The following is a 13,906-nucleotide window of genomic DNA, read 5'->3' on the forward strand; positions in this document are numbered from 1 at the left end:
TTAGCTTGATGAACTTTCTCACTTACCAGCCTGTTAGAATAGCTGTAACTGAAAGCAGATGTGTTCAAAATGGATGATCACGAAGATGTAAAGACAGCAGCAGGAGATGGAGTTGTGCATGTGATTTGGCAAAGCTTTGAGGAGAAAATCAGTGATGAAGTGGATGGGACTTTAATAGTATATTCTAACTGTGCGGAGATATTGGCTTTGATTCTGCAAAGGTAAACAGGGATGCTCTCCAGGAAAAACCATCCAGGTACTTCTGGAGAGAGCATTCCCATCGTGCTTCCTTGAGGCAGGTGGGTGTGCCCTCAATCCTAGAAACACCTTGCAGCGTTGTTCAGCTCTGGTGGAAGATGAAACAGAAAAGTTTGTGCTTTATTCAAAACTGACATCAAGGATGAGAAACATTGTGAATACCTAGAATTTGGCCTCAGTATACGTTTTCAAATATAGTATGGTATAGGTTATTTTAGGCTCAACTAAGACTTTTTTTTTTTTACACAGGGATTATGAGCTTTCCTACCTCTCCCTACGAACTAGCATTGGTCTGTGGACTGCATTTTTATGCATAGTGCTTGTAGCAACAGATGCCAGCAGCCTTGTCTGTTACATCACTCGATTTACAGAGGAAGCTTTTGCAGCGCTTATATGCATCATATTTATTTATGAGGCATTGGAAAAGCTTTTTCATTTGGGAGAAATATATGCCTTCAATATGCACAATAATTTGGATAAACTGACTTTATATTCGTAAGTACTGAGTTTCTATTTGTTAGTAAAATACATAGAGAAAATGTTATATTGGCATACCATTTACCAACTGTGGCGGTTGCCTCTTGGTGGTAGGGTAGGAGGAATGCTGGGGGTGGTAGGAGCATGAGAAACTTCAGAAAGATTCTATTCAGGATGCCATGGAACTGAATTTTCTGTGTTATCTATGGGTGGTTGGATGGGATAAGGGGCTGTGACAATGCCTGTTTTATCTGCAGCCTGATTAAAAGTCAGTATGTTCCATTAGCTGGATGGGAGTTCTGCCTCGCCACTTCAAGAAATCATGATGGTTGTCCCCACCTAATTATTGGTGAGGATTATTTCCAGGCAGCTGAGGCATGGAGAGCTTCTTCAGCTTGTCTGTGATAGGAGCAGAGTTAGCATCCTTAAGTACTGTTTCTTTCTACTACAATTATGGGGATACTTGACTATTTAGATTTTTTTCGTAAGAGAGAGGAAAATAATAGAAAAAAATGAAGCTGCTTTTTTATTTCCTGCCTTAGTAAAGCTACTATCTTTTTTCATCATAATAATAAACAGTAAAACTGTTAATACTAAATTAACTTCATTTCATTTAAGGAATATAATAAGCTATTTAGGTCTATCTTTTTACATTTGATTTATGGGAATTGTGCACCTTACCTATTTTTTAGTGTGAACCTGTACTGTTTCTGAATTAAAGTAGTTCACTTATACTGTGAAATCAGCACTGAGTAGTTGTCATACCATGTGTCTTGATGTTTTATTTATTTTTATGTGTATGTGTGTATATATATAATTTTCTATGATCTGCTGCTTTGTCTTTTGCTCCTCAGTGTGCAGTTTTCAAGCTTAGGGTACTGTTTCATGAAATGTGATAAATTGACTTAACAGCTCACACCTGCTAGGAGGAGGAAATCCTGCTGTTAGTGGAAAAATCTGCTCAGTTGTTAGTTCAAACCAAATCAGAATCAAAGCTTTAACTTGATTCATCACCAACACACAATTAAATGACAATCGGTGATCCATACATTCAGCATGAGCAAGACAGTGGATAAACTGCAATGCTGGACACTTCAGAAATACTAGTAAGAACTGACACATTTCTAAGTCATCTTCTATTACTAATCCCCAAAAGACTTTAATCATGCCCACACCAGTATTTACCCTCCAACCCCAGACATTTGGGTTATGGTCACACGTGCTTCGAGGAACACAGGTTCTGCTGCTGGTGCTTCCCTCTTGTTGGACGTGTGGGTGCCTCAGTTTTAATTTGTACCTGTGTGGCTCTCTACAGTCTGCTAAGTCACATTCTGGTCAGAGCTGACTGAGCTAGATGGGAGTCTGTCGCGTTAAAGGGGTGTAGCTGATTAACCGTTACAGGCCCGGTTGGATTCAGAGTACTGAACCAGTCGGACATTCACCAAAACTGGGGGTCCGTTCGGACATTCACCAAAAACGTAATAACCACCTGGGGGTCCGCTCAGACATTCACCAAAAACGTATTAACCACCTGGGGGTCCGTTCAGACATTCACCAACAATGCATTAACCGTCTGGGGGTCTGGTTAGATTCAGAACACTGAACTATCACGGATAACCACCCTCACCCTAGTTGCATTAATGAGAGCTATCACAATGCAATCAAGTATGGTTTATTACAGCAACAGATAATCAGGTTCTTTTGGATTGCCGGTGATAGTGACTATCTGCAAAAGCAAGCTAGTATGCATGAAATACACAGGTGTTACAGGTGTTCTAGGTGTGGGTTCTAGGTGTGGGTTCTAGGTGTGGGTTCTAGGTGTGGGTTCTAGGTGTGGGTTCTAGGTGTGGGTTCTAGGTGTGGGTTCTAGGTGTGGGTTCTAGGTGTGGGTTCTAGGTGTGGGTTCTAGGTGTTCTAGGTGGGTTCTAGGTGTGGGTTCTAGGTGTTCTAGGTGTGGGTTCTAGGTGTGGGTTCTAGGTGTTGTGTGGATTCTAGGTGTGGGTTCTAGGTGTGGGTTCTAGGTGTGGGTTCTAGGTGTGGGTTCTAGGTGTGGGTTCTAGGTGTGGGTTCTAGGTGTTCTAGGTGGGTTCTAGGTGTGGGTTCTAGGTGTGGGTTCTAGGTGTTGTGTGGATTCTAGGTGTGGGTTCTAGGTGTGGGTTCTAGGTGTGGGTGCTAGGTGTGGGTGCTAGGTGTGGGTGCTAGGTGTGGGTGCTAGGTGTGGGTTCTAGGTGTGGGTTCTAGGTGTGGGTTCTAGGTGTGGGTTCTAGGTGTGGGTTCTAGGTGTGGGTTCTAGGTGTGGGTTCTAGGTGTTCTAGGTGGGTTCTAGGTGTGGGTTCTAGGTGTTCTAGGTGGGTTCTAGGTGTGGGTTCTAGGTGTTCTAGGTGGGTTCTAGGTGTGGGTTCTAGGTGTTCTAGGTGGGTTCTAGGTGTGGGTTCTAGGTGTTCTAGGTGTTCTAGGTGTTCTAGGTGTTCTAGGTGTTCTAGGTGTTCTAGGTGTTCTAGGTGTTCTAGGTGTTCTAGGTGTTCTAGGTGTTCTAGGTGTTCTAGGTGTTCTAGGTGTTCTAGGTGTTCTAGGTGTTCTAGGTGTTACAGGTGTTCTAGGTGTTACAGGTGTTATAGGTGCGCAGCCTAGAAATAAACGTGTTAAAAGGATCAAAGACTCTATAGAGATTTATTCAGATCTCACCCAAAGGCGTCCCAATGGGGGGGGAAGAGAGGCTCAGCCCGTCGACTGATCCCAGGAGTCAGGAGGTCCTAAGGATGTTGTATGTCCTTGGGATGGTATCTCCCCTGACGATGGTATCTTCCCTAACATCCCCTCTCTCTTGGGCCAATTTATATTATTTTCTATCTTTTAGGTGGAGCTTGAGTGGCTCTAGTCAAGCATATCTTAGTTATGATTGGTGTAAAGTTTTCCCGTTTCCGTTTAAAGTAATAGGCTCCGAGAAATTCAGAGCGCATGCTCAGTGAGGGGTGGTCGCACCTTGGAGGCGGGTAGCTTTTGGGATGGAGGTGTGTTTTGGTATTATAATGATATTATAATGAGCAAAAAGTACACTAGGGTACAGCATTTGTCAAAACATGACAGGTCTTTGGCTTAGGGTGGCAAAAAGTGCAGCTTTGTGCACAAGAACAATCGAGGCCCCACCTGATTACAGAGCCTAGCCGTGGTGTCTCCACTCCACTCTACGCTCCGTGGTGTTCCTTAGAGCTAGCACACCAAGTTTCCCCAGCGCGATAGCATCTAAGGTTGGGAGCCTAGGGAATGCTCAGATAATGCAGTTATGCCCTACCCTGAAAGCCTCTTCAATGCTGTACCTTTTCCTTAAAAGTGTGAATGTTAGTTTTATTTTCCTAGTTACTTCAGGCATTTACACCACAGAGTCATTGTACCCTGCACTATCAGTCCCTAGCTTGAGGGCAAACTGGCTGGCAAACCCACTAGCGGGGTGGCTCTGCCTGTCCAAAGTAGTGGTCATAGTAATCCACACAAGGGAGATTTCTGGTGGTGTCAAACGAGATTTCAGCTATTGTGTTTCCACTCTAGGATCTTGTCACTTTACAAATATTCATGCTTCATTAGCATTTATGTCCAGGATATTTTATTTGTTTGTTTGATTTATTTCCAAAAGTCATTTTTCAGTTACTCTGTTTAAGCCACCTGATGGTCTGCATCCTCCTCTGTGACATGATTGCTTCTGGGCATGCACCCTCTCAGACTGCTGCTTGCATTCCATTCATACATGATATTTTCACTCCCTTTCTTGTCTTAACAGCTGTCCATCTATCCAGGCCATTTTGTCATGAGCAGGCCAGTGGGCAATGCAGCTCACTAGGTCCTTGGGGAGCACATTAAATAGGCCAGTCGGTAACTGTTGGCCTGTAGGTTATTTTCTGACCCTTGGCCCATGACTGTGTGCTGTGCTATGTGCACATGCCCATTGGCGTGCAGAAAGGAAGGAGTGACGTCTCCTTGGTTCAGCTTTATGTGGAGTCACACTTGTCATTTTGGATATTTCACAAGCTTCAGTTTTTTGGGGGTTTGATTTTCTATTGGAAAGATGTAGGAAATCTGGCCTTTTAAAAGTGCTTTTTTTTCTTTTTTTTTTTTTTTCTGTTCCCTCAGAGCGTAATCTTCTAAGTGAGCCAGAAGACAGTCTGGAATACTCTTACGTATTCTGTGTTTTTCTTTTTTCCAGATTTCCACTTATTTACTTGGCGGCATTCTTTTATTGTATTTGTTGAGAAATTTGTTGGTCTTCCTTCAGTGTTCTTGTTCATGTTAACTGCCTTTAACGATTAAAGCTGCTTAATTTTCCTTTCATCATACTGTTGCAATTCCTTTCTCAAGTTACTCTGTTTGTGACTACTTTATATGAATTACTTCTTTCCAATCTTTTTCTATTTTCTTTTGCGGTTACTTTAGAATTCAGTCACCAAAAGACAGTATATTTACATCCTAAGTTTCCTCAATACCGTGCTTTGCAAATTACATTGGTTTTGCCCATACACATCTTGTGCATTTTCCTTCTAGTCCTTCATGCTATTAGGATGCAGGTTTTACCTTCCAGAGTTCTTATTTGTTTGTTTGTTTTTTCAGTACTGCGATGAATTTCATAAAAAAAAACAACAAAAAAAAAAGTTTCACCTGAGACTTCTAGCTAATTATCTGATTCTCTTCTTCTACATAAATACTTGCATATCAAACTTACTTTGGTATACTTCAGTAACTTTATTTGAAAACAGCTCATAAAATCAATATTCAATGTGTTCTTTTACTGATGTGTACTGCTGTCAACCTGTCCAACAAAATTCGGTAGGCCAACAGATCTGTGAACCATTGCAGTAGGCAGGAGCACTTTTACTTGTACATAAAGTTATAAAAACAGATACATGCAAATGCTTTAAATATGAGACATTTATGTTTTTACATCTTCATTTAGCCCACTACATACTCAAATTGTGTCTAAATTTAGGGTGACCACTTTTGGTCATGTGTAGATCAGAAGGCATGCAAAATAGAAGATAAATGACTGGGTACCAACAGTTTTGAAAAGAAATGGTTCAGAAACTTCTAGAGGCTAGTGACGTGCCTGTTCTGAAATGGGGATGTTGAAACCAAGTCTTTGACGACAGTCAAATGTAGTAGTTCCAGTCTCTGTTCTCTCTTATGTTGGTGTACAGTGGTAGGAACTGAATTTTGCCTCACTGTAGGATGGTATGCTGTATAGAAATCTGAAGACCTCAATTTGTACACAGTCACAGAAACCTATTTGTGTCTAGAAAACCTTATGTGGAAATTTTTATGAATAACACAGTATATTTTTGTTTAGTGATGTTGTAAGGTGGTGTCGTTTGGATTTTTTTCTTCTTTGATTCACAATATATAGATATCTGCATATATCATCTATTTAATTTTATTTTCAGGTAATATACTTAAAAACTGGCAGATCAGTCACATATTTAAGTTAATGTCTTTTCTGCTTCTAACTCTTTAAAATACATGGGCTAGATTTTGTCCAATCTGTAGAAACTGCTGTGCATTTACTTCTTAGCAACATGTTTTATCTCCTTTACCTCCTCCATGGGAAAAAAATGTAATTCATTTCATGTCAGCCCTGTGCTTTGCTTGTTTTGTAGAAGGTTGGGATAAACTCTGGCTTAAGCTCCTCAGGATTTTTTGAAATTACTTAAGATCAGTGTGTTTGTCACTTTTGTGCTTAAAAGCTTATCTTTTTTTTTTAACTCTTTCTTTCTTTCTTCCCTTCAGATGTGTGTGCTCTGAGCCTCAGAACCCTAGCAACGAAACCTTGCGGGTCTGGGGGAAAATGAATAAGTCTGTGGAAACTATTGTATGGAGTAACCTTACAGTATCTGTGAGTATCTAAAAGTTATATATTTGTATGTATAAAAAACAACAACAAACAACCACACAATACTGGTCTTGTTAATATATTTCATCTGGTTTCTTTCTCACTTTGAGCAAGGACTGATTTCTTAAAAAAAATGTATTTTGAATACTTTTATTCCTCCAATAATGTTTTTAAGCAGTCATTGTACTGTTTTAGATAAGTGACATTAAATGATATTAAATTGTAGTGTCTTAAATGGCTGCCTGAGGTAGCCACTTCAATACTGGTAGACAGAGCAGTCTTCTTTCTGAAGTGCAGATGAATGTGATGAGATGAATAAACAGGGGATATACTTACTTTCAGTTTTCTGCAAAGGATGGGTAAATATTTTTATAAGATGTGAAGACGGAACTTGAAGTTAAAATATGCCAGCAGACACATTTCTTAAGTTGATGTTAGATATTGGTATAAAACTCACAACAGAGGTGAAGTGAGCAAATACCTAAAAATTGATTGTTTGGAAAACTGAAGGTTAAAAAAAGATGGGAGGGCTGTTAGAAAGACTAAGCCTTAAAGCATTACTTTCTGAACATGATATTTTCAGCCACATCTGTTTACCCTTGCACCCTAGCACCTGGACTACGCCCATATTTTGTATGATTTAGATCTGCTGTAGATTTTGCACTGTATTTGCTAGTGTTGTATGCCTCCTTAAGCCTTCTCAGAATATATAAAATTAAGATACCTGTGTCTGGGCTCTTCTTGTGTCTGAGCCTAGAGGCTCATAGGGAAATCAGGATGTGTTCTGTACAGCAAAAACTATTAAAAGCCTCAGTGTTGTACTAGAGTTTTTTAGCTGTAGTATTTTCTACATACTAGCAATGGCTCCTAGTCTGCCATAATTACATAGGAAGGCAATTTTTGCCTTCTACCCAGAAGGTAATTTGTTATAAATACTTTAGATTTATTTGTTTATTTTATATACTTTTTTTCTTGAACATTTTTTCTTCCCATGGGTAGGACTGATCCAAGATTTTGTGGTGCTTACAATCAAAATTGGTAGTTAATGGGGAAACTTTTTTAATAGGTTACTTCAAAAAAAAAAAAAAAAAGCCTGTGTAAGGACTAGACTGCTCCTTCCAGCTATTTGCTTAATTGGCTTGTTCATTCCTAGTACTTTGTGTCTGCTTTTAATTATTCACTTGGCATTTCACTGAGCCTTTTGGGTAGGGGTTATCTAAGGATGTTATTTTTTTTATTTATTTCACTCATTTCTGTTTTTTATTTTATTATATTTTACTTTTAAGAGAATGTTTATTTCTACCAATTTGGTTAATCTCATTTTGAAAGAATCCTGGTTTTTTTTTTTTTTTTTTTCCTTAACCATATGAGGACAAAACAAACTCGAGACTAAAGACGTGGGAGAAACTGGGGAGATCTCATGTTTATGTTCATTAAATTGAAAGTTGATGTTGAGTAGTCTGCTTTCCTGGATTTAGTCCTCAACTAAACTCATTTACTCATTCAGTCTTGTGGTGCTTTGAAAAATAGAATAGAAGTGAGGTGAACGTAAAAGATGAATGTTGGGGCATCTTTGGAATTCTGAAATGAGTAATTGTTACAGTGGCTCTTCCGCAACTGACAGTACACAAACTTCTGGCATTTCAGGATGAGGTGCTGATGGAGGAAAGAAGGAACCTCCTTTTGGATATTGTGGACATTTTTGTGTGTGTTTTTTATTGGTAGGGTTAAAAAAAAAATAAGTTGAATACTGTACATGACTAGAAATTTAAGGATTTTCTGTCTTTGCAGGAATGTTTAGAATTTCATGGTGTGTTTCGTGGATCAGCTTGTGGCCATCATGGACCATATATTCCAGATGTTCTCTTTTGGTCTGTCATATTATTCTTTACAACGTTTTTCCTCTCCTCTTTCCTTAAGCAATTCAAGACCAAACGCTATTTCCCAACTAAGGTAACTAGACATGACTGTTGTTTTGTACTAAGTAGATCAGTATAACTTAGCAGAGGTTTTTTGGTTTTTTGTTTTTTGTTTTTTTCTTCAGAACTTTGTTCTGAGAGAACAGCTTTAACCACATTTTTAAGACAGAAAAGCGATTAAAAATAAAATTAGCTAATAATTCAGAAAATTAAAACATTTTAGAATTTTGTTACAAGAAAGAAGAGTAGAATTTTCAGAACTGAATTTCTTTTACTCTGAACATTAGAACACCTAAGTGTTTGTCTTTCCACATTAGTAGGTATTGTCAGGTATCATCTGGAGTGATTATTTTCACACAATTCCCTCTCATCTAGTCATACAGAACAACTGGTTGCTTTCTCTAAGCTGATGATGTCAGAAGAGTTCTGAGTGGTTCCTGAGGGAATGACTATTTCTAACAGATGTTAATATAATGATTAAAATTTACTGTTTATCCTTGGACTTGTTTCTACTAGTCAAAATAAAGGGGGTAGATTTTTCTCTGAACCTCAACTCATACCTACACAGTGTTCCTAATGCTTAAGAAAGTCATCTTTGAGAACAATTCAGTGGTTTTACTGAATGAAGCTACAAGAGACTAGCTGTGATGGCCCATCCTCTTAGTAGGCCAGAGAGGACAAAGATGAGAAAGGCGTTAATTTGGAGCAGTTTGTTTCTTTGTGGTAGTTAAATAAGATCATCAGATCAACAGTTGTAGAGAATACTGAGCTTTTCCAACTTTATGCTATTCTGGCAGGCAGCTAAAATATAAAAAAGGAAATAAACATAATATTTATTGGTGTAGTAGAATATAAATAGACTTCAGTATTCATAGGGAAGAAAATTCTCTTTCTATATGTGCCAATTGTAATGATGAAACAGCAAGAGTTAACAGATCTTTTCTTTATAGGTGCGTTCTACCATCAGTGACTTTGCAGTATTTCTGACCATTGTAATCATGGTTTTGATTGACTATCTTGTAGGAGTACCTTCTCCTAAGCTTCATGTTCCAGAGAAATTTGAAGTAAGAAACAAAACCTTTTAAAATAAACTTTTTTAATTCTTGAAGTTTTATAGGCAATAGAACAATGGAATTGAATTGAAAGAGGATTTTATTTTTTTTATTTAAATTGTAGTTGTTAATCTCTCTTCTTTTCTGAGCGTATGTCTCTAGTGAAATAAACCACTATGCTTTACATTGTAGTATCACTGAAAAGGATGTATCCTTTTGTGCAAATGTGCAGAAGTCAATGAATGCAATGGATTATTTTAATTTTTTTCATTCAAGTCTCATGTTTTCATTCAAGCTGTTCATGTTTAACAGCTAGTCAGTATTTTTATCAGAGATACGGGAAGAAAAATCTAAGCTCACGTTTAATAAGACTACTGACCTGTTCATTGCAGCTAATGTTTGTTGCAATGAAATCTGAAGTTTTAGTGAATTAATTCTTATTTATTTTATCAGCCCACGAGAAAAGACCGAGGATGGTTCATAGATCCTCTTGGAGGCAATCCTTGGTGGACGTTGCTGATAGCTGCGGTTCCTGCCTTACTCTGTACGATTCTCATTTTCATGGATCAACAAATAACAGCTGTTATTATAAACAGAAAAGAGCATAAACTGAAGGTAAAAGCATATCCATTTTCACAAAACTCTTAATTTTTTGTAAGTCGAGTTTATTTTAAATTATATGTAGGTTAATTCTGTAAGTCTGTGAAACATTACCAGCAGCTGCTATATAAACATACATATCGACTAATGCAAAGAACAACTCTAATTTTTTGGGCCCTTCCAACGTCTTTAACTTTTTTAGTAATATGTTATTTACCAACTATGTTTATAAATCTTGTATAGTAATATAGTACAAACTTTATCAAATGATTCATTTCTTTGCTTAATTTTACAGAAAGGCTGTGGTTATCATCTTGATCTGTTCATGGTTGGTGTTATGTTGGGTGTATGTTCTATCATGGGTTTACCATGGTTTGTCGCAGCAACTGTCCTGTCCATAAGTCATGTTAACAGCCTGAAAGTTGAATCTGAGTGCTCTGCACCGGGAGAGCAACCAAAGTTTTTGGGAATCCGGGAGCAGCGAGTGACAGGATTGATGATTTTTGTCCTCATGGGTCTTTCAGTGTTCATGACCTCTGTGTTAAAGGTAAAAGAGTTTATTCTCATATTTTTTTTTGTTCTTTGTACTTTCCTTTTGTGATTTATTTTTTTGTGACGTTACCAAGTTTTATTATGTTAAGTAAAACATATCTAGACTTGTTATCGAGTTAGATGAATAGAAACAACGGAGGAAGACGCAAGAAAACTGAACAAGCTAGAAGTGTAGTGAGCAGAGAAGAATCTTTGTCCATGTTACCAAATTTTCCTGCTAGCAATCTTTTTTAAAAATTGAGAGAGTGATAAAGTCACTAGAACAGAAGTAATGTAATATGGCCAAAGAAGCAGAAACACACAGTACTAGAAGTGATCATCAGAAATGACATTGCTCACTTTTCTTTATTTTCCAGCTTTTTAAACTGCCTTTGAGGTTTAAAGTGTTGAGATGACCTTACACAGCATCATGGTGTAATAAGAGATTCTGCAGGTCAGATTGTGGCCTCAGCTGACACTTTGCCTCTGAATTTTTATCAGTTCAGTAAGCTTTTTGCTCAGATAAGAGTAAAATAAGTTTCACTTCTGTTTTGTTGTGCTGACTTCAGTAGTTAGGAGAGAAAATCATTTGTCAAAATATCAGTTGTGGCATAGAATTGCATAATTACCAATACCTGTGAAGAATTTTGTAGAAGATAGATCACAACTCATTTCACAAAAAGGTAGCTTCTAATGGCTGTTTAAGATGGGGTAATGGGAGGAAATAGATCTATGAACACATAGCTATAGTTTATTATTAGGACTACATATCATAAATTTTTAATAACCGATCGTTTATGCTTGTTAAAGACCATAGAGGTCTGAATAAAATAAAGCAGTATTTAAAATATATATACTCAGATAAGACAATCCCTGGTAGAAAAGCTACCAAGAGCTGAGCTGTATAATGGAAACTGCCAGAATCAAAAGCAGAAATATTAAAATAGATTTATTGTTGCTCAAAAGCACTAAGTAAAGGTGCTGATTGTTGAAGCCTGATATTTATTGCACTTTTTAACAACTGATTCTTGGAAACTAATACTTTAATTTGCTGTGGGATCCAGTGTAATAGGAATGGGATTACTACAAGTCACTCTGAAATACTTTTCTTTTTCATTGTAAACAGCTGTTATTGTTCAAAATCAAGAAATAAGAGAAAGGCTTGAATTTTTAAGCTGCTGTGTTTTTGTTCCATGTGCTGATATATGCTGATTTAATGCAGAAGTTAATGCTGAAGAAGTACTAGCACATCAAATTACGTAGCTCATGATGAAGATACCATCTTCTATATATACACACACAGTAATAAATCCCTAAGGCATAGTTTTATTGCACACTATTTTAAGTTTCGATAAAGGCTTTTGTTCAGTCTTGATAGCAGCAGTTTTTATTAAGGCTTCCAATTACATCCTGACTGTCCTTTATTCAGATCTTTCATGAATTTGGGGGCAAAGCAAGCCTCGTCTGCTTTCGGTAGGCTGCAGAGGCTTGATGGAACTGCCACTAAAATTAGTGAACAACTTCATTATCTTAGGAAGATCAGTTTAAATCTTACTACTGGAGAAATATTTAGCCTTGAAAAATGAACAGATTTTTATAGATCACTGGATATGGTTTCTTTTTTGCTTTAGCAGATCCCGAAACACCAGCTTAGTGAGGGGGGAAAAGAAAATACGGCAAGCTTCATATGGCAGTTTCATGAAGGTGGTAGTCTCAATGCACTTCCTATCAAGTAGGAACCTAAACCAACATCCTTAGCGTTAATAGAAATATTGGTAGCAACCTAGAAAATGTTCAGTCTAGACTGTCCATTCTTACTAGTTTTTTTTTTTAAATCATGATGACACACTTTAATAGTAGATCTATGGGAAGAACACAGGACCTTCACCACCTCCCAGCTTTTTTTTTTTTTTTTTTTTTTTTGCTGTTGACTGCTGTGTTTATTTTCTCTATAAATAGAGCTTCAGTCTGTACAATTTTTTCACGTAGGTAAAAATACGATGTAAAAACAGATAATGTATTTCACTAATATGGACTGCAATGGTATGTCGTGTTGATTCTCCAAGTAACTGGTGCTTTTTCTTCTGCAGTTTATTCCAATGCCAGTTTTGTATGGTGTCTTTCTCTACATGGGAGTTTCTTCATTAAAAGGCATTCAGGTAAAATCCGATTTTAAGGAACAATTTGTTTTTACCACTACAAGAAAAGAAGCATCAATAACGTAAGCCAATATTTATTTTCAGAGTAGGATGTAGGATAATATCCTAAGGATGTAAGATAATTTCCTGTCATGTTGAGTGGCCACTGTCTTCACTTCTCATTTGTTCTGCGTTTATTATTTTAGTAGTGTAGCTGAACAACAAATTTTCTGAAATACTCTTAAAATGTTCTAGTACTAATGGTTAAGAGGAAAACAAAACAGCCCCCAACCACACCTCCTTGAATTTTCAGTGTCCTTTGTTAGTATTTTAGTTGGGATAAATTTATCTTTCTGGAGTGTTTGTTTGTTTTGGAGAGGAAGAAAATCATTAACTGAAGGATGTTTTTGTTTTTCAATGCAGTTTTTTGACCGTATAAAACTGTTTGGAATGCCTGCCAAACATCAACCTGACCTGATATATCTACGTTATGTACCACTCTGGAAGGTCCATATCTTTACAGTTATTCAGCTCACTTGTCTTGTTCTGTTGTGGGTGATTAAAGCCTCTGCAGCTGCTGTTGTTTTCCCTATGATGGTAAGTTATCCGTTCTACAAGTTAATCATTTGCCAAGAGCGTGTGCATCATCATCCAGTATCTCCCCAGAATGTGTTACTACCTTAAGAGGGAAGGGGAAATGATCCAGCTTTTCAGTAAGGTAAAAACTAGTATTATAAAAAAAAAAAAAAAGGCTGCAGTTAAAAATACTGAATATACTAGAAGTGCATGTGCATTTTTCTTAATTTCGGTAGTTTAATATAAATTATTCTGTTTATGATTCCCTTAAGGTTCTAGCATTAGTGTTCATTCGCAAGCTCATGGATTTATGTTTCACCAAAAGAGAGCTTAGCTGGCTTGATGATCTTATGCCAGAAAGTAAAAAGAAGAAAGAAGACGACAAAAAGAAAAAAGAGAAGGCAGTAAGTGTAAAACCACTCAAACTGAGCATGTTATAAATCATTAGAAAATGCTTAATGACACAAAGGATTTTAAGTGCCA

General features: G+C 37.4%; 1 protein-coding gene and 1 long non-coding RNA gene across 13 annotated transcripts in view; both read left to right on the plus strand.

Moving 5' to 3' along the window:
- Nucleotides 1-13,906, plus strand: part of SLC4A7 (solute carrier family 4 member 7) — a 135,428-nt gene that overhangs the window by 113,882 nt on the left and 7,640 nt on the right. For all 12 annotated transcript variants that reach the window (XM_072033453.1, XM_027451087.3, XM_038173785.2 and 9 more), the window contains 9 exons: nt 508-753; nt 6,505-6,610; nt 8,399-8,560; nt 9,477-9,590; nt 10,032-10,193; nt 10,474-10,725; nt 12,800-12,868; nt 13,271-13,444; nt 13,696-13,827. In XM_072033453.1, the coding sequence (XP_071889554.1) occupies nt 508-753; nt 6,505-6,610; nt 8,399-8,560; nt 9,477-9,590; nt 10,032-10,193; nt 10,474-10,725; nt 12,800-12,868; nt 13,271-13,444; nt 13,696-13,827 (1,417 nt within the window). The remainder of the gene's footprint in view (nt 1-507; nt 754-6,504; nt 6,611-8,398; nt 8,561-9,476; nt 9,591-10,031; nt 10,194-10,473; nt 10,726-12,799; nt 12,869-13,270; nt 13,445-13,695; nt 13,828-13,906) is intronic.
- Nucleotides 760-6,498, plus strand: LOC140001582 (uncharacterized). The gene is made up of 4 exons (XR_011806932.1): nt 760-2,618; nt 2,731-2,795; nt 2,951-3,043; nt 3,150-6,498. It is a non-coding gene; the product is annotated as an uncharacterized lncRNA (long non-coding RNA).

The sequence above is a fragment of the Anas platyrhynchos genome, chromosome 2 (assembly GCF_047663525.1).
Source record: "Anas platyrhynchos isolate ZD024472 breed Pekin duck chromosome 2, IASCAAS_PekinDuck_T2T, whole genome shotgun sequence".
NCBI lineage: Eukaryota > Metazoa > Chordata > Aves > Anseriformes > Anatidae > Anas > Anas platyrhynchos.